General features: G+C 36.4%; 1 protein-coding gene across 1 annotated transcript in view; it reads right to left on the reverse strand.

Annotated features, from left to right (window-relative positions):
• The window catches only part of IQCM (IQ motif containing M), a gene marked incomplete at both ends in the record, with an annotated part of 355,679 nt that overhangs the window by 150,623 nt on the left and 178,362 nt on the right, over window positions 1-26,694 (reverse strand). Inside the window, one exon of the mRNA XM_080796315.1 lies at window positions 24,603-24,737. Within this exon, the coding sequence (XP_080652441.1) occupies window positions 24,603-24,737 (135 nt within the window). The remainder of the gene's footprint in view (window positions 1-24,602; window positions 24,738-26,694) is intronic.

The raw sequence follows: 26,694 nt of genomic DNA on the forward strand, positions 1-26,694 counted from the left end.
TGCCCTATTTCCAAAAAAACCTTTTATATTTTACAAAAATTTTATATTTTTATATTCCAAAAAATATTTTATATTCCAAAAAATATTTTTATATTCCAAAATTTTTTTATATTTTATATATCTTCTGAATATAATCCAATTACATTGGAAATTAAAAATATAAAGATGAATTAAAATACTTAATGATTTGAAAATTAATAATAAATTCTTTTTTTTAATAAACATATAAAGTATTTTTTATAAAGTCAATCAGATTTTTTTTTTAAGATTTCATTTATTTATTTGACAGTCAGAAATCACAAGTAGGCAGAGAAGCAGGCAGAGAGAGAGAGAGAGGAGGAAGCAGGCTCCCCGCTGAGCAGAGAGCCCGACATGGGGCTCGATCCCAAGACCCTGGGATCAACCCCGAGCCGAAGGCAGAGGCTTTAACCCGCTGAGCCACCCAGGCGCCCCAATAAACATATAAAGTATTTTTATGCCCAGGGGTACAGGTCTGTGAATCGCCAGGTTTACACATTTCACAGCACTCATCATAGCACACCCTCCCCAATGTCCATTTCCCCACCACCCTCTCCCGTCCCCTCTCCCCCCAGCAACCCTCAGTCTGTTTTTTGAGATTGAGTCTTTTATGGTTTGTCTCCCCCCCCAATCCCATCTTTTCATTTTTTCTTTTCCTACCTCCCCCCAACCCCCCTGCATTGCATCTCCATTTCCTCATATCAAAGAGATCATATGATAGTTGTCTTTCTCCGATTGACTTATTTCGCTAAGCATAATATGCTCTAGTTCCATCGATGTCGTCGCAAAAGGCAAGATTTCATGTCTTTTGATGGCTGCATAGTATTCCATTGTGTATCTATACCACATTTTCTTTATCCATTCATCTGTTGATGGACATCTAGGCTCTTTCCACAGTTTGGCTATTATGGACATTGCTGCTATAAACATTCGGGTGCACGTGCCCCTTCAGAGCACCATGTTTGTATCTTTAGGATATATACCCAGTAGTGCAATTGCTGGGTCATAGGGTAGCGCTATTTGCAGTTTTTTGAGGAACCTCCACACTGTTTTCCACAGTGGTTGCACCAGCTTGCATTCCCACCCGCAGTGTAGGAGGGTTCCCCTCTCTCCGCATCCTCGCCAGCATCTGTCATTTCTTGACTTGTTCATTTTAGCCATTCTGACTGGTGTGAGGTGGTATCTCATTGTGGTTTTGATTTGTATTTCCCTGATGCCGAGTGATGTGGAGCATTTTTGCATGTGTCTGTTGGCCATCTGGATGTCTTCTTTGCAGAAATGTCTGTTCATGTCCTCTGCCCATTTCTTGACTGGAATATTTGTTCTTTGGGTATTGAGTTTGATAAGCTCTTTATAGATTTTGGATACTAGCCCTTTATCTGATATGTCGTTTGCAAATATCTTCTCCCATTCTGTCAGTTGTCTTTTGGTTTTGTTAACTGTTTCCTTTGCTGTGCAAAAGCTTTTGATCTTGAGGAAATCCCAATAGTTCATTTTTGCCCTTGCTTCTGTTGCCTTTGGCGATGTTCCTAGGAAGAAGTTGCTGCGGTTGAGGTCAAAGAGGTTGCTGCCTGCATTCTCCTCAAGGATTTTGATAGATTCCTTTCTCATATTGAGGTCCTTTATCCATTTTGAGTCTATTTTCCTGTGTGGTGTAAGGAAATAGTCCAATTTCATTTTTCTGCATGTGGCTGTCCAATTTTCCAGCACCATTTGTTGAAGCGGCTGTCTTTTTTCCATTGGATATTCTTTCCTGCTTTGTCGAAGATTAGTTGACCATAGAGTTGAGGGTCTATTTCTGGGCTCTCTATTCTGTTCCATTGGTCTATATGTCTGTTTTTGTGCCAGAACCACACTGTCTTGATGACGACACCTTTGTAATAGAGCTTGAAATCTGGAATTGTGATGCCACTGACTTTGGCTTTCTTTTTCAATATTCCTTTGGCTATTCGAGGTCTTCTCTGGTTCCATATAAATTTTAGGATTATTTGTTCTATTTCTTTAAAAAAAATGGATGGGATTTTGATAGGGATTGCAATAAATGTGTAGATTGCTTTAGGTAGAATAGACATTTTCACAATATTTGTTCTTCCAATCCATGAGCATGGAATATTTTTCCATTTCTTTGTGTCTTCCTCAATTTCCTTCATGAGTGCTTTATAGTTTTCTGAATATAGATTCTTTGCCTCTTTGGTTAGATTTATCCTAGGTATCTTATGGTTTTGGGTGCGATTGTAAATGGGACTGACTCTTCAATTTCTCTTTCTTCTGTCTTGTTGTTAGTGTAAAGAAATGTGACTGATTTCTGTGCGTTGACTTTATATCCTGACACTTTACAGAATTCCTGTATAAGTTCTAGCAGTTTTGGAGTGGAGCCTTTTGGGTTTTCCACATATAGTATCATATCATCTGCAAAGAGGGATAGTTTGACTTCTTCTTTGCCAATCTGGATGCCTTTAATTTCTTTTTGTTGTCTGATTGCTGAGGCTAGGACTTCTAGTACTATGTTGAACAGCAGTGGTGATAACGGACATCCCTGCGGTGTTCCTGACCTTAGCGGAAAAGCTTTCAGTTTTTCTCCACTGAAAATGATATTTGCGGTGGGTTTTTCATAGATGGCTTTGATAATATTGAGGTATGTGCCTTCTATCCCTACACTTTGAAGAGTTTTAATCAGGAAGGGATGCTGCACTTGTCAAATGCTTTTCCAGCATCTATTGAGAGTATCATATGGTTCTTACTCTTTCTTTTATTAATGTATTGTATCACATTGATGGATTTGCAGATGTTGAACCAACCTTGCAGCCCTGGAATAAATCCCACTTGGTCGTGGTGAATAATCCTTTTAATGTACTGTTGGATCCTATTGGCCAGTAGTTTGGTGAGAATTTTCGCATCTGTGTTCATCAAGGATATTGGTCTGTAATTCTCTTTTTTGGTGGGATCCTTGTCTGGTTTTGGGATCAAGTTGATGCTGGCCTCATAGAATGAGTTTGGAAGTTTTCCTTCCATTTCAATTTTTTGGAACAGTTTCAGGAGAATAGGAATTAATTCTTCTTTAAATGTTTGGTAGAATTCCCCTGGGAAGCCGTCTGGCCCTGGACTTTTGTTTGTTTGGAGATTTTTGATGACTGTTTCAATCTCCTTACTCGTTATGGGTCTGTTCAGGTTTTCTATTTCTTCCTGGTTCAGTTGTGGTAGTTTATATGTCCCTAGAAATGTATCCATTTCTTCCAGATTGTCAAATTTGTTGGCGTACAGTTGCTCGTAGTATGTTCTTATAATTGTTTATATTTCTTTGGTGTTGGTTGTGATCTCTCCTCTTTCATTCATGATTTTATTTATTTTTTTTATTTTTTTTTAATTTTATTTTATTATTTTATTTTTATTTATTTATTTTATTTTGCGTCCTTTCTCTTTTCTTTTTGATAAGTCTGGCCAGGGGTTTGTCAATCATATTAATTCTTTCAAAGAACCAGCTCCTAGTTTCGTTGATTTGTTCTATTGTTTTTTTAGTTTCTATTTCATTGATTTCTGCTCTGATCTTTATGACTTCTCTTCTCCTGCTGGGTTTAGGCTTTCTTTGTTGTTCTCTCTCCAGCTCCCTTAGGTGTAGGGTTAGGTTGTGTATTTGAGACCTTTCTTGTTTCTTGAGAAAGGCTTGTACCACTATATATTTTCCTCTCAGGACTGCCTTTGCTGTGTCCCACAGATTTTGAACCATTGTGTTTTCATTATCATTTGTTTCCATGAATTTTTTCAATTCTTCTTTAATTTCCTGGTTGACCCATTCATTTTTTAGAAGGATGCTATTTAGTCTCCATGTATTTGCGTTCTTTCCAAATTTCCTCTTGTGATTGAGTTCTAGCTTCGGAGCATTGTGGTCTGAAAATATGCAGGGAATGATCTCAATCTTTTGGTACCGACTGAGACCTGATTTATGACCCAGGATGTGGTCTATTCTGGAGAATGTTCCACGTGCACTAGAGAAGAATGTATATTCTGTTGCTTTGGGATGGAATGTTCTAAAGATATCTGTGATGTCCATCTGGTCCAGTGTGTCATTTAAGGCCTTTATTTCCTTATTGATCTTTTGCTTAGATGATCTGTCCATTTCAGTGAGGGGAGTGTTAAAGTCCCCTACTATTATTGTATTACTGTTGATGTATTTCTTTGATTTTGTTATTAATTGGTTTATATAGTTGGCTGCTCCCATGTTAGGGGCATAGATATTTAAGATTGTTAGGTCTTCTTGTTGGACAGACCCTTTGAGTATGATATAGTGTCCTTCCTCATCTCTTATTATAGTCTTTGGCTTAAAATCTAATTGATCTGATATAAGGATTGCCACCCCAGCTTTCTTCTGATGTCCATTAGCATGGTACATTGTTTTCCACCCCCTCACTTTAAATCTGGAGGTGTCTTCGGGTCTAAAATGAGTTTCTTGTAGGCAGCATATGGATGGGTTTTGTTTTTTTATCCATTCTGATACCCTGTGTCTTTTGATTGGGGCATTTAGCCCATTAACATTCAGGGTAACTATTGAGAGATATGAATTGAGTGCCATTGTATTGCCTGTAAGGTGACTGTTACTGTATATTGTCTCTGTTTCTTTCTGATCTAATACTTTTAGGGTCTCTCTTTGCTTAGAGGACCCCTTTCAATATTTCCTGTAAAACTGGTTTGGTGTTTGCAAATTCTTTCAGCTTTTGTTTGTCCTGGAAACTCTTTATCTCTCCTTCTATTTTCAATGATAGCCTAGCTGGATATAGTATTCTTGGCTGCATGTTTTTCTCATTTAGTGCTCTGAATATATCATGCCAGTTCTTTCTGGCCTGCCAGGTCTCTGTGGATAGGTCCGCTGCCAATCTAATGTTTTTACCCTTGTATGTTACAGACTTCTTTTCCCGGGCTGCTTTCAGGATTTTCTCTTTGTCACTAAGACTTGTAAATTTTACTATCAGGTGACAAGGTGTTGACCTATGTTTATTGATTTTGAGGGGTGTTCTTAGCATCTCCTGGATTTTGATGTTTGTTCCCTTTGCCATAGTAGGGAAATTCTCTCCAATAATTGTCTCCAATATACCTTCTGCTCCCCTCTCTCTTTCTTCTTTTTCTGGAATCCCAATTATTCTAATGTTGTGTCGTCTTATGCTGACGCTTATCTCTCGAATTCTCTCCTCGTGGTCCAGTATTTGTTTGTCTCTCTTTTGCTCAGCTTCTTTATTCTCTGTCATTTGGGCTTCTATGTCACTAATTCTTTCTTCTGCCTCATTTATCCTAGCAGTGAGAGCTTCCATTTTTGATTGCACCTCATTAATAGCTTTTTTGATTTCAACTTGGTTAGATTTTAGTTCTTTTATTTCTCCAGAAAGGGCTTTTATCTCTCCAGAGAGGGTTTCTCTAATATCTTCTATGCCTTTTTCGAGCCCAGCTAGAACCTTGAGAAGCGTCATTCTGAATTCTAGATCTGTCATGTTACCAATGTCCATATTGATTAGGTCCCCAGCCTTTGGTACTGCCTCTTGTTCTTTTTTTTGAGGTGAGTTTTTCTGCCTTGTCATTTTGTCCAGGTAAGATTTGCTTTCACCTCCTGTGGAATTCCGCTGTTCTTGGTGAGGGAAGTTCATTTGGCTGGGTTTCTTGTTGATCTTCTGGGGGAGGGGCCTGTTGTAGTGATTCTCAAGTGTCTTTGCCGCAGGCAGAATTGCACTGCCCTTGCCAGGGGTCAGGCTAAGTAATCCGCTTGAGTTTGCTTTTGGGAGCTTTTGTTCCCTGAGCGCTTTCCATAGAGTTCCGGAGGATGGGAATGGAGATGGCGGCCTCCCAATCTCCGGCCGGAGGAGCCGAGAGCTTGGGGTTCCACTCCTCAGTGCGCCCTCAGAGAAAAGCGCCCAACTGCCCCGCCTCCCTGGCCTGCGGTCCCGCCTTGAGGAAAGCAGTCAATTGCTGGAACCTGGAGAAAAGCGCCCGGTCGCTTCAGTCTCCGTGGCCTCCGGCCGCGCTCCGAGCCCACCCAGCCTGCAACCGGCACAAGGTAACCCCGGGCTGAGAGCTCACTCCTCGGCTTTGTCGCTGTAGCCGGCTTCCCCGCTCTAATACCTGCGAGCTCTGCGACACTCAGACACTCCCGGTCCTTCTGTGACCCCGCGGGACCTGGGGTTATGCTGACCCTGCCTGGGTTTCCCCCCGGTTTAGCCTCTGGAGTGATGTCTCCCAGTGGAGCAGACTTTTAAAAGTCCCAATCTTGTGCTTCCTTGCTCCGCCGCTTGCCGGGAGCCGGCCCCTCGCCCTGCGGTCTATCTTCCCATCGCTTTGGACTCACTTCTCCGCAGTTCCTACCTTTCAGAAAGTGATCGATTTTCTGTTTCTAGAATCGTTGCTCTTCTTCTCTTCGATTTCCCGTTGGATTTGTAGGTGTTCACAATGGTTAGATAAGCTATCTAGCTGATATCCTGCTACCTGATGTCGTCTCAGCCTGCTACTTCTCTGCCATCTTGACTCCTCTCCCCTCATGTATCTTAATAATAAATTCTAAAGTAATTTTTGAATCAATCCAGTTATTCCATTCCTGAAGTATATATGCTAAAGAAATAAATGTGTATGCTTGTATCTAAGATATGAACAATCTAAGATATGTGCATATCTAAGAAATATGTACATGTTTATAACAGTTTGCATATAATCACCTTAAGCAGGAGATAAACCCAACTGGCATCTATAAAAGAACGAATAAACAAATCATGACATATTCATACAATGGAATTCCAAACAACAACAGAAAAGAATGAACTATAGTTACACAGGACATAGAAGACTCCTGTAGATATTAAAAGCGAAGAAAGTCAAACACAATGATGGATATGTTCCATTTATACAGACATAAAACTTGTCTCTGGTGATGCAAATCAATCCAGTGGTTATCTCTTAGAATGGTTATATTGATATGAATGGGCAAAAGAGAACTTTCTGGGGTCATGTAAATGTTCTATATGTTTATATAGATAGGTGGTTCCACAGGTACATGATATATAAAATTAATCTAGAATTATACTTCAGATTTGTGCACTTTAGAGTGTATGAGTTACACCTGGTTAAAGAAATATTTAAAATAAAGAGATGGAAATATCCCAATGCCTACAAAAAATTTAAAGGGAGAACTTCAAACAAAAAAAATTGGGACAAGATCAAATTTATAACTTTATATTCCTTCATTGTTAAGAGAAAATAACTACAAATAAAGGAATTTAATCCTGATCTTTGAATGTTTTAGAATTATAAATAAGTAAAAGAAAATTATTAGAAGTAAAAGTTGATAATGAAAAAAATAAACAAGTAAAAGTATAAATCCAAACTTTGGTGGTTTGCAATGACTAACAATACAGAAACCCTTGCAAGCTTTCAAAGTAAAGGGGCAGCAAAAATATGAGGTAACCATTCGAGAGAAAAGAGACATAAACATTTCTAGTAAAAATATTAAAAGAAATTATAGGATAACATTAAAAACAATTTGACTGCAATATCCTTGTAAATCTAAAGAAATCAATATTTTCCTAAAACTAATATAAATCACCACTATTAGCCCCCAAGAAAAGGAAATTTTGAATAAAGCAATTAAAGTAGATTAAAATTGTGATTAATGATCTGTTAAAGAGGCACCTGGACCAAGTATTCCATATCTTAGCTTTACCTAACATTTAAAGAACAAATATTTGAAATATTTTAATTAAACTTTCTTGAACCATAGAACATGATAGAAAAAAAATCTCCATTTAATAAAGCCAACAAGATATTAACCTCAAAACTTGATGAAGCTATTCTAAAATATCTACAGTTTAGTTATTTTTTAATTAAAATAGCTGAAATAGTTTAAATAAAATATTATCAAATAGAGCCAGCAGGATCCCACCATTAAAAAGTATGATTATTCTAGAAAAGTAACTATAATATCATATGCTCTATCAATAAAATATGTTGAATTAAAATATTAAAACAAAAAATGTAATCAATAGATGTTGAATCAGAAATAGACTGAATCAAGCAGTCATTCCTAACAAAAACTTTAATATGATAGGCACATAAATCAATACAATAGCCTAAAAGTTCTTTCATTAGATCTAAGTATATATAGGTATTTAATATATAGAAAAGTATTTTCATTTAGTAGCCAACAGATAATTAACTTAGTAAATGATGTTTATACAAGTGGATACCCATTTGGAAGAAAGTTTGACACATACTCAAATCATATCTAAATGTTAATTCCAGATAATTAAATGTATGTAAAATATGAAAATTTTAGAAGAAAATTTTAGTAGGTTTTATGTGTGGCTTAAAGTTTAAAATACTTTATTAACCAAGAAAGGTAAACCAAAAGTATAAAAATACACATTGATTAGAGGGGGGCACCTGGCTAGCTTAATTAGTACAACATGTGACTTTTGATCTCAGGGTCATGAGTTTGAGCCCCATGTTGGGTGTAGAGATAGAAATATAAAGTTTTTGTATTGCAAAAATATAACTTAAACAAAGCTCAGAATTAATTGACTGGAAAATGATTGCAAAATATATGGTAAGTGAAAATTTTATATATACAATAGAGTAAAAAGCACATTAAAATCAGACAAAGAGAAACAACCAAAATGGATTAAAAACCACGAGTATGTATATCAGAGAAGAGTACCCAAATATGAAGAGCAATTAAATATCATAGAAAAATGTAAATTAAACTAAGTTTAAATCATTTCCCCCTCACCAAATTGACAAGTACACTTGCCACCAGGAATTGGGATAAAAAGGATATACTCAAACTTTGCTGGTGTAAATCTAAATTGTTACAGACTTTCTTGAAATGCATTCTGTAAAATCAACCAAAACTTAAAATATTTATATTCTTTGATCCAACAAGTTCACTTTTGGGAATCAAAAACACCAACACAGAAAGATGTTTGTAATGGTTCCAAGCTATAAACAAAGTAAATTCTCATCAACACGGGAATGACTGCATAAACTGGTGTGCATCCATATCATAAAATATGATAAAGACATTAAAAAGAGATAGAGGATACTCATGAAAGAAATTGAGGAAGACACACAGAAATGGAAAAACGTTCCATGCTCATGAATTGGAAGAACAAGTATTGTGAAAATGTCTATGCTACCTAAAGCAATCTATACATTTAATGCAATCCCGATCAAAATACCATCAAATTTTTTCAAAGTAATGGAACAAATAATCCTAAAATTTATATGGAACCAGTAAAGACCCCGAATAGCCAGAGGAATGTTGAAAAAGAAAACCAAAGCTGGAGACATCACAATTCCATACTTTAAGCTCTATTACAAAGCTGTAATCATCAGATAGTATGGTGTTGGTACAAAAACAGATACACAGATGAGTGAAACAGAATATGGAGCCCAGAAATGGACCTTCAACTCTATGGTCAACTAACCTTCAACAAAGCAGGAAAGAATGTCCAATGGAAAAAAGACAGTCTCTTCAACAAATGGTGCTGGGAAAATTGGACAGCCACATACAGAAGAATAGAACTGGACCATTTCCTTACACCACACACAAAAATAGACTCAAAATGGATAAAAGACCCCAACGTGAGACAGTAATCCATCAAAATCCTTGAGGAGAACACAGGCAGCAACCTCTTCGACCTCAGCCACAGCAACATCTTCTGAGAAACATCACCAAAGGCAAGGGAAGCAAAGGCAAAAATGAACTATTGGGGCTTCATCAAGATCAAAAGCTTTTGCACAGCAAAGGAAACAGTCAACAAAACCAAAAGACAACTGACAGAATGGGAGAAGATATTTGCAAATGACATATCAGATAAAGGGCTAGTATCCAAAATCTATAAAGAACTTACCAAACTCAACACCCAAAGAACAAATAATCCAATCAAGAAATGGGCAGAAGACATGAACAGGCACTTCTCCAAAGAAGAAATCCAAATGGCCAACAGACACATGAAAAAGTGCTCCACATCACGTGGCATCAAGGAAATACAAATCAAAATCACAGTGAGATACCAGCTCACACCTGTCAAAATGGCTAATATTAACCAGCCAAGAAACATCAGGTGTTGGTGAGGATGGGGAGAGAGGGGAACCCTCCTGCACTGTTGGTGGGAATGCAAGCTGGTGCAGCCATTCTGAAAAACTGTAAGGTGGTTCCTCAAAAAGTAGAAAATAGAGCTACTGTATGACCCAGCAATTGCACTACAGGGTGTTTACACTAAAGATACAAATGTAGTGATGTGAGGGGGCACATGCACCCCAATATCTATAGCAACAATGTCCACAATAGTCAAACTATGGAAAGAGCCTAGATGTCCATCAACAGATGAATGGATAAAGAAGATGTGGTATGTATATACAATGGAATATTATGCAGCCATCAAAAAATGAAATCTTGCCATTTGCAATGACATTCATGAACTAGAGGGTATTATGTTAGGTGAAATAAGTCAATCAGAGAAAGACAATTATCTGTGATCTCACTGATATGAGGAATTTGAGAAATAAGACAGGATCACAGGGGAAGGGAGGGAAAAATGAAGCAGGATGAAACCAGAGAGGAAGACAAACCATAAGAGACTCTGAATCTTGGGAAACAAACTGAGGGTTGCTGGAGGGGAGGGGAGTAAGAGGGATGGTGTGGTTGGATGATGGACATTAGGGAGGGTATGTGCTATGGTGAGTGCTGTGAATTGTGTAAGACTGATGAATCACAGACCTGTACCCCTGAAACAAATAATACATTATACGTCAATTAAAAATTAATTAATTGGGGTGCCTGGGTGGCTCAGTGGGTTAAAGCCTCTGCCTTTGGCTCAGGTCATGATCCCAGGGTCCTGAGATCGGGCTCTCTGCTCAGCGGGGAGCCTGCTTCCTCCTCCCTCTCTGCCTGCCTCTCTGCCTACTTGTGATCTCCATCTGTCAAATAAATAAATCTTTAAAAAAAATTTTAATTAATTAATTAATTTTTAAAAAAGAGACAGAGGGTTCTCATGATGTATTGCTAGTGAAAAAAGACTGAGAAATGCATATAATATGATTCTAGTCTGTAAAATGAATAGTATCCATAAACATATATCTTCATATCCATATATAAGCAAGACGAGCAATGAAGAAACTTCCTAAATTCCACAAGAATATATTATATCAAAAAAATTTTCTTCACTCTGAAGAAATTCAAAGAGCTATACCAATGTGAAAAAGTGACTCCTCCTCAAATACTCTGCAGCTTGTTTCTATTACACCGATGAAAATAGAATCCACACAAAATGAAAGCTATTTCTCTGTAATGAGAGATGAATCCAAGTTTAATTCATAAATAATTAAATAATACTCTGATGACAAAATGTTCTAATGACTTTAACAGTTTGATATTGTTTTTGACATTTTACACATTTGTAAACATTAGAACTCGGAAATTCTATGAAAATACATTTTTATGGTAATGTCTTAAATATATAAACTGTGAATATGAAGAATTAAAATTCAGAACAAGAAAATAAACATTCAGGCATATTTTTGTTTACTTTTTTGTTATTTCTCTTTTTAAAGATTTTATTTATTTATTTGAGAAAGAGAGAGGATGAGAGAACAAGGGGTGTCAGAGGGAAAAGCAGACTCCCCAATGAGCAGGGAGCCTGATGTGGGACTCTGATCTCAGGACCCTGAGGATCATGACCTGAGCTGAAGGTACACACTTAATGAACTGAGCCATTCAGGTGCCCCACTTTTTTCTTATTTTGATACATTTTGTTTACTGATGACCGATAAATCCATTTTAGGGAAATCAGTTACTAGAATTTACAAATAACCAATTTTTTTTAAGAACTTCTCAGAAAAAGTAATTACACATAAGTTAGGTTGCAGGACATTTACAGAGCAGCAAAGCAAGAACTCTACTTCCATACCAAAGTTCTTTCCTATATGAACTATGAATTACGATCTCAACAAGAACTAAATTATAATAGAGATACCAAACTGAGAAGGGAATCACCAGATTCCCTAAGCTTACTGTAAATAGATCATGATTATCACTCCCATTAAGTAGGAAGCCCTATACTAAGCATGAGTTGGCCACAGAAACCAAAGTAGGTTTAATAGTTGAGCCCTTTCTCCAGAACAGAAAGAAAGGAGGCAAAGTGACTAAAATTTATGAACATGTAGATGTGTTGCTTTACATATAATATATATTATTCTATTATTAGAGACTGAATGTATGCCCCCAATTTCTTATGTTGAAGCCCTAGACCCCAGTGTTCTAGTATTAGAACGTGGGGCCTTTGGGAGGTAATTAGGTTTAGATGAGATCATGAGGGTAGAGCTTCCATGACAGAATTAGTGCCCTTATAAGAGGCACCAGAGATCACTCTTATTGCCATGTGAGGATACAGTGAGAAGACAGCCATCTTAAAGCCAGGAAGAGGGTCCTCATGAAGAATTGAATCTGTTAGCACTTTGATCTTGGGCTTCCCAGCCTCTAGGATCATGATAAAATAAATGTCTGTTGTTTAAGCCACCCAGTCTATGGTATATACTTATGGCAGCCTAAACTGATTAGGACATGAGATATATTGGGGAAATAAATCTGTATTTTTAATTTCAATACATTTGTCTTCAGAAATGGCTACAAATAATAATTTCTTGGACATAAGCTGGTAGCCACCAGGTTTTAAAATTCATTACATGCAGCATCAACAAAACTAGGCTTCACAAAGGAGACTGCATAGTAGTTATCATTCTTATTTTTATTTTAACAATAAGAATAATGCTCCCTTTTAATATTTAAACATTTGCTCTGATTAAACAGTCCATTTCTGCTGACTCGTAACAGACACTGGCCTGGTACTGTTTATTAACTTTCCTATGAACATATTGTTTATAGCAGGTGTCTGATTAACATAACTGGTCACTGAAGGCTCATTGTTGGCCACAGAAGAGAGTAGCTTTGCCTGGCAGCAGAACCAGCTCCTTTATCACCTCATGTATTTGAATCCTAATCAGATTTAATCCCCTCCTAACTTTCCCTTCTGTGGAGTGACTCATACTTGGCTGACTACGCAAGTGTGTCCTAAGTTCACCAGATCATTGCAAAAACCAATTTGCGTATGTCTCAATAAATATGGCCTTGGGATACATTAAATGATTTCACCTTACAAACCATAAAAACAACAAACAAACTAAATAAATACAATAGCGACAAGATGTCCTTTTGGAGCCTGGTAAACTAAGCTGATGCTAGTATGACATCAAACCATCGTACATTTCTACAAAGTGACACATTTGCAATAGATCTACAAGAGATGTCCCATTCTTCAAATCATATCCCCCAAGCCAAACAGGATAATCATGAATAAGAAATTATTACCTGGGCAAGCCTGTATGATCTCCACATTCTGGCCTTCTGAGAGGAGCAGACTTTTTCTGAAGGGTAACATTCCTGCTTGGTCCCAAGACATGAGATAAGATAAGGCGACCAAATAGTCTTACTTTGTATCATCTCTAGAACTTTATAGGCAGATGATACTTTTTTTCATTTTTTCCTACTCTATTAACTTTAGAGGAAAGCAGGAAAGATTTTCCTTTCATATCTCTTCCTTTAGTACTGGCATGAATTCCTTCATTCTGATTTGGCTGATGACATCTCTCCCCTTCTTTCTGTCTAACTACGAGGGTCTACACTATGAACTGGGTCATAGCAGTGAACAAGAAAGATAAGATCTCTGTCATATTGAAAATCAACAGGCAGATAGAGGAAATACACAGTTAACAAATATATGCTTAAATATAAATACATTAAATATGTCAAAAATAAATACCAAAGAAATGGAGGAGAATAGAAGGTTATGAACACTGTAAATATAGTAATGTTAATGAATTGAATGTCCCCATGAGCTGCAGATTTATCAAAGGAGGAGAAGAGCCAGAAAGATGTCAGAGGTGGCCAGAGACTTGAAAAACAGATGTTGGGGGCTTACAGTTACTGGGAATGCCAAAATCCAGTTATAACCAAGAAAGTAAGTCACTATAGGAATATGACCATTAGAAATGAAGATTAAAGGAAATATAAGCCTGGGTTGTACATGAAGCGGCTATGTGTAAGCACCTCCAGAACGCAGACAACTGGATGTAAACATAACAAAAGTCCCCAAGTTACTATAAATGCCTCAGTCCTGCAAATGGTACAGTTAGGGATCCCATTATGATCTGCAGAATAACAAGTTTGGAATATGGTAGTTGGTCATTGGCCTCTTTCTCTCTCACTTCAACGAAGAACATCATGGAGAACATGTATTAGGAGTGTTTCTAACACTGATTGGTTCTAAGCAGTTACAGAAAACAAAAATATGGCACGAGTGAGAGATTTGCAATAGTTACACGAGCAGTCATCTCATCCCTGAAAAGCAGCGCTACTATTTACACTACAATAATCAGAATTGTTTCTCAAGGGCAGAGTAAGTAGATTAACACTGACCTACTAGAAATTAGCCAGCTCATATGGGCCATTAATACAAGACAGGGGTTCTGATTCCATTTCTGGCTACAACCACCCAGGGGGTAGTTCACCTGCAGGGCACACACAAGGGCTGCCCTCTGGTGAGGCTCCCAGCAGCCGAGCCACAGCTCCATCCTTTCTCACTCAACAAAATCTTTAGAATTCCAGGGAGTTAGAGTGGTATGACATGGATTATTTTTAATCCACTCAAATTTCTTTCTCATTTTAAAAATTGGGGTACATTAACTTTCTTAGAATCAAATTATTTGGAACTCACTTTACAACTTATTTAAATGCCTGAATATGTTATGAGACCTTGGTTAAGAGCTATTAGTTTAAGTAATTGTTTAATGTTAAAGGAAAATCTCAATCCTAGAAAATACACACCATAAATTGTAGGTGTAAAGTCAATTTTGTCTTCTCTGATTAGTACTCTGAATTAAACTCCATAAAGAATAAAGTGAATGAGAAATTTCTGATACCTGCTTTTTGGAGCAATTAGTGCTGATGGGAGTTACTAACTAGAACACATACACTCTGCAAATGTATTTATATATGTATACTTGTTTTTACCTCAAAAGATGGCAAATGTATATAAGGACACAAATAAAAATCAAGTCCACTATATCTAAACCACTAAGGATCATCAGCTGAAAGGATGTTTGGTTGCTCATCATGCCAAAATAATATAAAATCATTGGTATGTAAAAAAGCATTGGAAGGAACATTTCCAAAGACTAGAAACCCAACATCTTTATAGTAGAAACATGATGTATTTATGTTTAAATGTCTGAAAAACTATGCCCTAAAAGAAGCACACTCTATAAACAACCTCCTGTATAAAAGATCCACATGACTCAGAAAAAAAAGTGCATCTACAAAACAGTATAACCTATGGATTTCAATGTGGAAACAGTCACAGAATTTTCATTTGTGGAAACTAAAATACTAAAATGAAACTAATGAGCTTATCATGACTCTAGCTCTAGACTTTAGGGAAACTAACCTTTACATTAGCAATTGGCTTCCATGATGCCAAATTGGCAGTCCCTCCCCCCTCCCCCCCAAAATGTGGTTTTACAGATCTGAATAATTAACCTACATTTATTTCAGTTCCATTGATAATTTATATAGAGCATGACGGAGACTTTATTCACATCCTGGGAACATCATGGTGCCTTATTGAGCACAGCATAATTTTTTTTAAGTTCTCATTTAAATTCCAGTTAACATACAGTGTAATGTTAGTTTCAAGTGTACAATATGGTGATTCAACACTATTTTTTTTTTTAAAGTCTCGAATCAGAAATTCTAGAAAATGTGCATTCCTGAAGGTGACTTAAAAAGTGGACTGGGTAAGAGCTGCAAAACTCCTTTAACTGTTAAGAGCTGAAAATTACTTTAATTCCTTTGGAAGTTTCACTTTACTGGGGGAATTAATGGGACTCTGGATCAAGTGGAATGCCAGAAAAAAACAAAGCTCTTTAATGCTTTGATTATGACATTGAAATAATTATACTATATCATAAAAAATTTTCATTTCATAAGAATTTCTGAAATATTTTATGTTAATGTTTCATTTATCAGAAATTTGCCAGCAAAGTTGTTCTCAATAGGGAGTTCATGTTCCTGATATTATAGTAATTTAATCATAAAAAACAAAGACTTGCTAGTGGATCTCTGCATGTTAACAGTATCGGGTATATAATCCTAATAAACAGTGATCTAACAAAAGGAGCCTAAAGCCTTGCCCTCTAATAGACTTATGAAAGTAATTATACCTTTATTGAAGTTACACTACTCTCAAACTCCTGCTGTTCCCACTGTTTCTTGAAGATGGTTATTTTCTACTTAACAAAAACAGACAGGCTTTAGAAGAATAGCTAGCGTTAAGTAATATTACAAAATTTAATCAGATTCTCTATGTAGCTTATATAACAGTGGTACAACTATTTCAACCCACACAATAAGAGACTCAAAGGTTTTAAGAAAAAAATCCCAGAATGGCTAATAAGAGTAACTTACTAATTGGAATAACAACTCACATGACTGCAGGAAGACAGGAAAAAGGGGGAAGTCTTTCAACTGGCCCTGATCATTCCCAGGGCCTATCATTAGCATAGGCTTTCCCAGGCTTTGCACAGCCATAGCTGGAGGAAAGAAGGCATTAACAGAGTTCAATAATGAAAGATGAGACAAAATGTCAGGAACCATCTTTAAAAAGAGAGAGGGAGAAAGCAGGAAAAATTGTAGGAGCAGCTGCTTGGGTTAGGTAGCTGAAGCAAGGTGATGATGAACAGATCTTTCAGGGTTGCTCTTTGCCCCTAGGGTTCAGTCTCTAGTTTATACAGGGGTATTCAAGCTCCAGGGGAAAATGTTTAAACAGCTCCTACTGACACAAAACTGATTTATATCCAAAACCTAATTTGCATTATGTACTTGAAAACATCCATTTCCAATAGGCAGATAATAGGAGACTTAAGGATTCAAAACAAGAATTCTACAATGAAAAGCCACCACTGTCAACTAAATCTCAATGAATGATCTGGCATCTTTTAGTTAGATGTTTTAGCAATATCGCCCCCTCTCCAGTTACCCACCAGCAGACACAGATTTGTCCTATTCACTGTTAACCAACTGACCTAAAAATTCTAGTTTGTTTTGTACACAACCTCTCTTTTATGTATGAAACCTCTGCCTTTCTTTTATGATCCAGTTAACTCATCCTACAATTATTGACTCATCTTCAACATTCTCTATAACCTTCTCTGATTTCCAAACTTAAAACATAGTATTTGTATCAGCTTAGGGTTCCATACTATTGCTCTATAAATATTTATAGCACTATATTTATCTAGTTATATGTGTGCATGTCCCTCCAATTATTATATGGATTTTGAGATCTTTGAACTACAATGTATTTCACAGCACATATAAAGTGCTCAAAATGTATTTGTTGAATATTTTTGCAACAACAATTTTATCAAAAAAGATTCTAGATTGCCACAACCAAGGAAGGCATCCATTTAGTATGCTCTAATGCATTTCTTTTCATTTTATGACTTATTCCTAAAATCATCAATCAGGAAAGAGAATGTGTTTTTACCTTCCACACAGCTGAAAGCATCAGCGAATATCTACTAAAATACCAGGGAGGGTAATTGGCTTCCTGCTATTCAAGGGCTATGGAAACCACTTATAAAACCTTTATATCTTTGTCACACATGGGAAGAGTCTATAGATTCATAGGAGCTTTGCAGTAGAGCCATCAGAGCAGGTAGGACAAACATCAAACACTTCTAAAGTGATCCAATATTCTGGATCCTGTTAAAGATCTTCATGGCAAATCAATTCAGGGACTATTTTCACTAGTGAGTGGGGGTGATAGTAGAAGAAACATTCTCATTATATAGCCATTAGGGTAGGTGCCAAGCTTTCCTAACACAGACCACACACCTGAATCATACTTACTGTGTCATTTCAGATAATCTGATTTTGTGCTAAGAATTCTACTCATTTACTTGGCTCCATATTTTTTGAGCATTCTGTCCTTCTCCAGTGAACAAAGGTAGGCCAGTAGGTCATAGGCTTTACTGAACTAGATCATGGCAAGAGCATGAAGACCTGAACCAATATCAATATGTCTAATATGAAGATTATTACCTTCCCCCAATAACCAGACACCAACCAGGCAGGAAGCTAAATTCATATGAAGAGGTAAGAAAAACTCCACACCCATTGCCATTGACAGTAGATGTAACACACTTGATAAGAAATAAATGGAGAGAAGCTGCAGCTCTGCTAGCCTGAATTCAATCTCAGTTGGTGCAGCCACAGGCAAGCCATAAATTTAATAGGCAGATTTGGAAATGAGAAAGCATTAGAATGGCTTGATAACTATTACACACATCTCAAGCCTCCTGGAAAACAATAGGAATGAACAGGAAAGACCCAAGAGTACCAGTGGAAGGTAAAATGTGAGGCAGATATAAAATATGAGCACATCTGAACCCTGACTGTGTTCCCAACCCACACACAGACCCATAGGCAAAGGGTGGAAACATTAAGGTCTCAAGGCATTTGAATAAACACTCTATCCAATCATAGGATGATAACTAAATCATACAGAATCAGAGAGAATCTTTTGAAAAGCTACTTTTAAAAAATTAAAACAATAACTGAGCAGAGAAATGAATAGCCAAACACCTGGCAGGGGAATACAGATCAAATTCCAGATATTAAGTCCAGACAAGTTACTAAGTAAATAAACCCTTGGAGTGGGGAAGCCAGTATCCATAGTTATGTCTTTCTTTTATGATCCAGTTAACTCATCCTACAATTATTGACTCATCTTCAACATTCTCTACAACCTTCTCTGATTTCCAAACTTAAAACATAATATTTGTATCAGCTTGGGTTCCATACTATTGCTGTATAAATATTTACAGCACTGTATTTATCTAGTTATATGTGTGCATTTCCCTCCAACTATTATATGGATTCTGAGATCTTTGAACTACAATGTAGATATTCTCTGATGCTTTCAGCTGTGTGGAAGGTAAAAACACATTCTCTTTCCTGATTGATGATTTTAGGAATAAGTCATAAAATGAAAAGAAATGCATTAGAGCATACTAAATGGATGCCTTCCTTGGTTGTGGCAATCTAGAATCTTTTTTGATAAAATTGTTGTTGCAAAAATATTCAACAAATACATTTTGAGCATTTTATATGTGCTGTGAAACATGATACCCAAAATGTCTAGTATTCAACAAAAATAACAACAGAAATATCCAAATAAGTAGTAAGGTGTAACCCACACTCAGGGAAAAAAGCAGCCAACAAGAACTCACTCTGAGTGGACTTAGATATAAGATTTATCAAAGACCTCAAAGATGTCATAAATATACTCAAATAATTGAAATAAATTATATTTAAAGAATTAAATGAAAATATGACAGTCAAAAATGGGGCATTATCAAGAGAAACAGAATCTAAAAAAGTAACTCCATGGATTCTAGAGTTGAAAAATATAACAAAATGGGGTTCCTGGGTGGCTCAGTCGGTTAAACGCCTGTCTTCGGTTCAGGTCATGATCCCAGGGTCCTGGGATAGGACCCCACATCCGGCTCCACGCTTGGTGGGAAACCTGCTTCTCCCTCTCCCACTTCTCCCGCTTGTGTTCCCTCTCTCACTGTGCCTCTCTCTGCCAAATAAATAAAATCTTTAAAAAGAGGAAAAGAAAAATATAACAAAATGAGAAATTTACAAAATGAGTTAGCAACAGATTTGAGAAAGTTGAAAGGAAAAAGTAAACTTAAAGATAGATCAGTAGATATTGTCCACTTTGAAGAACAAAAATTGAAAAAATGGTAAACACCAGCCTCAGAGACCTCTGGGACACATTAAATGTATTCATTCAAGTGTAAAAAGAGTCCTAGAAGGAAAGGAGAGGAAAATCTATAGAGAAAAAAAATGGCTGAAAAATTAACAAATTTTACGAAAAACCTTAGTCTACAGATCAAAGAAGTTCAATGAACCCCAAGTAGGATAAACACAAAGTGATCTATGATACAAACCCATATCTGTGGTATTTTGTTATGCCAGTCCCAGCAATCGAATACACCAAGAAATGCCTATGTCAAAAGGTGATACTGCAGAGCAGGGAGATACTCCATGTGTTTGCTATTCACTAGATAAATGCCCTCTATCTTTATTTAGCCACAGTCTCAGAAAAAAAAGAATGAAAAGACTGATTGAAATTCAATTTTCTAGAGGATAGAAATAAAAATTAACCTGTTAAGGAAAAATAGTGAATTCCTGGAATGAGATTTGTACCAGCAACATAAGTATATAGTGTGATGAAATTTCTATTTAAAAAAAAAAGATATATTTTTTTTTAAAAAAAAAAAGATATTCTCCCCAAATGTTAATGATGGCACTAGGAGATCTATATAAGACCTGACTACCTAGTCTAGCTGACCCTTAGTCACTAGCTTCTTGGCATTCTGGAATATAAAATTGCCAGTATTTTTCATTTCATCTCTTGTTTTTAATGTATGTTTTCAAAATGTTTTATAATAAATATGTGCTAAATTTTTTAGAAGCTATTTAAGATAAGGTTGTTGTAGCGTGTTACAATACTTCTGCATTTTTTTTTTACTTCTGCAATTTTTTACCACCAGAATTTCCTGGTGTCTCATATTTCTTTACGCTAGAATTTTCTATCTCTATAAATCCTCCTTAATCACCTTCCTACATAATTTAAAATTTTATTGATAGAGTGTCTGTTCATATGAAAAAAATTTTGAGGGAAAATCATTATATGTTTCCCATTTAATAAATTGTTTTCTTTGAAAACGGGGAAAAAATGCAGTGTTGTCTGTTTATGGTGGACAAAGCTGTGTCCCAAGGAGCAGGAGGCACAGGATTCAATTACAGTTTGCCACTAACTAGTCAGGGAGCCTAAACACAGTTTCTTCAGATGTATAAAATATGTAAGGTTAAATAACATACAAGTATCTTCTATGTTTCTGATTTTAAGATTTTTGTCTAGTGCTCCATAGTGAAAAGAGACTTCTTCAATGTTGTTTTCTGTTCATTTCAACTGCAGAAAATAAACTATAAGTTCTATTTAAATACTGGGAAAATACTGGAAAACTTTCAAAGTTTGAATTTCTAAAACATTAGGCAGATACAAGAATAGATGGTATAGAACCACAGTGTATTATTTTCCTTACTTTCAGATATGCCATTCTTTAGTTATTTGTTTCATTGGTTGAGACTTAAATGAGTATCAAACAATAGCATGTTTGCATAGTCTTCAGCTTTTAAGATCAGCACATACATGTAGCCTAAAGTTGCTTCATTTCCCCAAAGGAAGAATTTCAGACAAAAATCATGTCCTCAGTCACAAAATTTTTGTTACCATAGTGATGAGAAAAAAGAATGGGGGGGGGGAGCTAAAAATACCTGAACAAATACAGACAGCTTTAGGAATCTGACCTACTTGGTGTCATACACTGAAAAAGTTAATCAATTGAATTAACTACATATGCGTTAGGTGAAATAGTCTACTGGTTAAAAAATGCGTAGGTTGCACATCTGGAGCTATTATCCATAATCAAAGAAGTCAGTATGAATGAAGATGACTGACAATCTAAAATGCATAAGACCAGATTCTTTTAAAAATGGAATATATACCCGAAGCAAGTAGAAAACCATTAATTGAGCTTCATTTCCCATAAATTTTCTGTTTTTCTTCCATTAGTTAGGATATTTCCATTTCAAATGAAAGCTTCTTATGCACCAAAAGAATTTTTTTAACTGGATAGAGTAACATAATTGGACATATATTTAAAATTATGATAGAGTGGCTCCTTTACATAAAAGAAAGCTCCCCAATTTTAGGCATTATAATAAAAACAATATGTTTTTAAACTAAGTTTTCTTCTGAAAATTCTAGTTTTAACAAGAAATTTAATAAACTCGGTCATTTGCAGAAAGCCTACTTCATTGCAAGGCATTAGGCTAGCCTGTGAAAGATCAATAAAAGGCAGTACTTGCTGTCAAGAGCATTTTAATCATCTGTCCGATTATGTTTTCATAACACAGACTTTTAAAGTATCTCTACATAGTAAGATGGGAACAACACTTAGCCTGACTTGAAGAAACCAGGAATAAAGTTCCAACTCTACTAATGAGTTTAGAAAAGTCTTGTTCTAAGTCTCAGTCCTCTCATCTGTAAAATGACCATAAGGGAGTATCTCACGACCTCTAGCACACAGGTCCTTAAGATAATCAAAAGAGAGGGTGGAAACCAACAGAGAACATTCAATAAATAAGCTCTATAAAATGAACTAGTATTCAAAATAGTTAAACATTTAAACATTTTCAAAATAAAAAATTATAAAAATAACTAAATATACTTAAGAATTACTTAAGAACAATAATAGCAATCTTTACTGAGCACTTATATTGGGATACATATTTTAAATATATTATTTCATTTAAACTTCACAACAGTCCAATGACTTAGATAGTATTATCATCCTTTTATGGTTGAGAAAAATAAGGCACAGCAGAGATAAATTATCTAAAGACATACAGCTAGGGTGGTGAAGCCAGGAATTAAACCCAGCAAAGCTAATTCCAGACCTATGCTCTCAATATGTCTTTATGATGTACTCCAAAATAATCAGTAGAGGGAAATATCTCTATGAAACTATTAATTTGTAAAAAGTTAGATTTTAAATTATTAACACTAATCAGTATAAGTTTCTGAAATGTTTAATTAATGTTATTTTGTTGTTTAACTTTTTCATTATTACTATAAAGAAAAATGAAAGCAATTTAAAGGTACAACAGTAACTCATAGAATCTCTGTATGACAGATTATTATTCAGTTCTTAATAATGTTGTGGTATGATATGGCTGAGAATCTTGTTAGAATGAATAAGCAAAAAAAGCGCAGATTTTCAAACACGTAGAAAATCTCAATTTTCATAAAAATAATGTCATGTACAGAAAAAAAACTGGAAAGATAGACATCAAATGTTTACAATTGCGGCTTCTTAGACGTTTTTCATATTTCTAGGCTCCCAAATTTTCTATAATAAACATTCAAGGTTTTTGTCATCAGGAAAAAAATGACTTAACCAATATAGTCATGTTTAGTAAAGCTCAAAGTGATTTTGGTGCTTCTTTCAGTCAATGAACAAATAGTTATTGAGAGTCTAGAAAACTGTTGTAGGTACTAAGGATACAGCAGTGCCAAAGCAAAGTCCACAGGTAATAGATTAGATAAATTTAAACTAAGAACTAAGAAAGAGAACTTCAACCTATAAGGAAACTTCAGCCTTATCACTCTGACCTTAATCATATCTTTCTACTGGCATGTGAGCCCTTTTCTTGTATTTATTTATTTATTTGAGAGAGCATAAGCAGAGGGGGAGGAAAAGGACAGAGTAAGAGGGAGAAGCAGGGTTCTCACCAAGCAGGGAGCCCCACGTGGGGCTCGATCTTGATCCCAGGACCCTGGGAACATAACCTGAGCGGAAGGCAGATGCTTAAATTATCGAGGTTCCTCCCTTTTGTTGTATTTAGAAGGGGTCCTGAAGTGTTTTATCTTCTTTTCTCAATTAAATTGTAGATACATCATCCATCATCTTTAGACCTAACAGCAAGCTATAGCATTAGTATGGTCACAGAAACATTGAGAAGAACCTTAAGGAATTAAGGTAATTTGATGAGACTTCCCCCCATCTTGGTGCCTAGTCTTTAGAGAAGGGAAGGGTGTTGTTCTATTTAAATTATTAAATATTCTCAAACAATACTATCCTTTCACCTACTTACTGTTCAGAAAAGAAATGATTTTCTAACTGTAAGATTCTATTTTATTGAAATAGTTTATAATGTTTAAACATTTAAACAATTACGTTCTTCAGTACCCAATCTAACTATCCAGGAGAAAGCTTTTTAAAATATAGTAGCTTAAAATAAACTGAGTTAGATGTAATTTTTTTATATCAAAAAATATATTAGAATCTTAAAAACTTAAAACCGGGGCACCTAGGTGGCTCAGTGGGTTAAACCTCTGCCTTTGGGTCCTGGGATTGAGCCCCGAATCGGGCTCTCTGCTCAGCAGGGAGCCTGTTTCCCTTCCTCTCTCTCTGCCTGCTTCTCTGCCTACTTGTGATCTCGGTCTGTCAAATAAATAAATAAAATCCTAAAAAAAAAACAAAAACAAAAAAAAAAAAAACCTTAAAACCATCTCCTCCACCCCTCTTAAAAAAAAAAAAAAAAAAAAGGCAGTATTGTATTAACTTCTTCTGACCTGTCCTTTAAATCTCTTCTTTCATATACATTAAAATAAGATTTTAAAATTTTAGGAAATGGATTTAAGGATAAGCTTAATGGAAAAAGAAAATGGAACAAAAATGGAACAATTTAAATTATATTTAATTAAATTAAAGGAGGAAGGAAAAAACAAGGGAACAAAGAAAGAGGGAAAGGGAACAGCAAAGAAAGGGAAAAGAAGACAAGAAATGGGAAAACCACTCACCTCTATGGACCAGGTCCCAAACCTCATCAATTTGCTGCTGGGTTGGGAAATGACCACAGTCATTGAAGAACTTGAGGAGCTCACTTCTTTCTAATCCTTGCCAATCTTCCCTCTTAGCAAACATTGTTTCATAGACTAAAAGAAAGAGACAAAAGAAAATATTTTTCTTATAAATAAAATGTCAATAACAAACTACCAGAAAGCTTCATCTATATTCAAAGAAGCTTTCCCTCCAGTTTTATTTGTATGTCTAGTGATTAGACTAGCTCTGTGTCAGCCTCCTGGGGAAGGTTAGAAGGAAATGGGACATGCTCCTCCCTCCCACATCCCCTACTAGTCAGATTTAGATCTGTTTCCCCAAAGAGAACACTGGCAGCCGCTGGCCTGGTTTACATAAAAACTGCCCATGGACCATGCATACATCAAGGCTCAAGCTACATACAACACAAGACATAGCTTTAATGTCAGGGCTTCTGGGGGCCTGACTTCTACTGACCCATCTCAGTGCTCAGTGCTCATTTTTATTCAGTTCCCCTAATTTTTTCATCTCTTTTTGGCTTCTATCTACACTCTAGCCACTTTTATCAGTGACCGTCCTTTGGACTGCTTATTCTTCTTCTGATTTTGTCCCTAAATGGAATGATGTTTCCTTTTGCTCCCTGACTTCCTGTATTTCTGCTTCCTAATTTAAGGTGACTGGACTTGAGTGACCACAGAAAGTGATCTTTCCACTCCTGGCTCAAGGTTTCCACAGAAAACCACTCAGCAGGGCCATCCTTTACCTATGTCCGTACTTGACAGTAACAGGGCTTAGATAATTAGCAAGAAAATGGATGCAAACATTTTATAAGTGTAGTTCTCCATAAACTTTTTAGTTTTTCTTTTCAAAAAGGTAATACTGAGTCTCTGCTCTTAAGTATGATGGATTGCCCCCATGAAGGTGATTGTCAATCAGCATTTACAGGATGACAAAGTCTGCCTCAGTACAGGCTTAGCTCTGAAGTATGGGCTCCAAATGACAAAGGGCAATAGAGTGGTTTCTAACAGGAGTCAGTGTATGATCCTGACACTCAGCCACATGGACTTTCAATTTTCTGTTTATTCACTTATTCATTCAGTTGAAGTGGACAGTTGTGAGACATTAATAAAGTCAAGAAATATTGAGTGATTGCCTAAATATAAGCCACTATTCCAGATCTGGAAACAAAGCAGCAAAATAAATTTATATTTAGAATATCTATGGCTTTTCTCTCTTTTCAAATAAGCAATCTAGAGCATTTGCTGTTGGTACCCCATCCATACTGCCTTGTCCCTTACAATTCTACACTTGCTACCTTGACTTTCACTCATCAGCATCCCATTTCATCGCCTCAGGGCTCCCTCTGGCTGCAGGACTCCATTCTGCCCACCTGTGCAGCAAGCCAGAGTGCCAGAAAATTAAAGCCCCCAGTGCAGTGGTCCTTAACCCCAGACCTCCCTCAACTAGGAGTTGATGGATAAAGACCCAGCACTTAAGAAAAGTTGTCTACATTGGAGAAGTGTCTATTTGTATACAAATGGCTATCAGACACATGAAAAAATGTTCATCATCACTAGCCATTAGGGAGATTCAAATTAAAACCACATTGAGATACCACCTTACACCAGTTAGAATGGCCAAAATTAGCAAGACAGGAAACAACAGGTGTTGGAGAGGATGTGGAGAAAGGGGAACCCTCTTACACTGTTGGTGGGAATGCAAGTTGGTGCAGCCACTTTGGAGAACAGTGTGGAGATTCCTCAAGAAATTAAAAATAGAGCTACCCTATGGCCCTGCAATTGCACTACTGGGTATTTACCCCAAAGATACAGATGCAGTGAAAAGAAGGGCCATCTGTACCCCAATGTTTATAGCAGCAATGGCCACGGTCGCCAAACTGTGGAAAGAACCAAGATGCCCTTCAATGGACGAATGGATAAGGAAGATGTGGTCCATATACACTATGGAGTATTATGTCTCCATCAGAAAGGATGAATACCCAACTTTTGTAGCAACATGGACGGGACTGGAAGAGATTATGCTGAGTGAAATAAGTCAAGCAGAGAGAGTCAA

This window comes from Martes martes (assembly GCF_963455335.1).
Source record: "Martes martes genome assembly, chromosome: 2".
In the NCBI taxonomy this organism is placed as follows: domain Eukaryota; kingdom Metazoa; phylum Chordata; class Mammalia; order Carnivora; family Mustelidae; genus Martes; species Martes martes.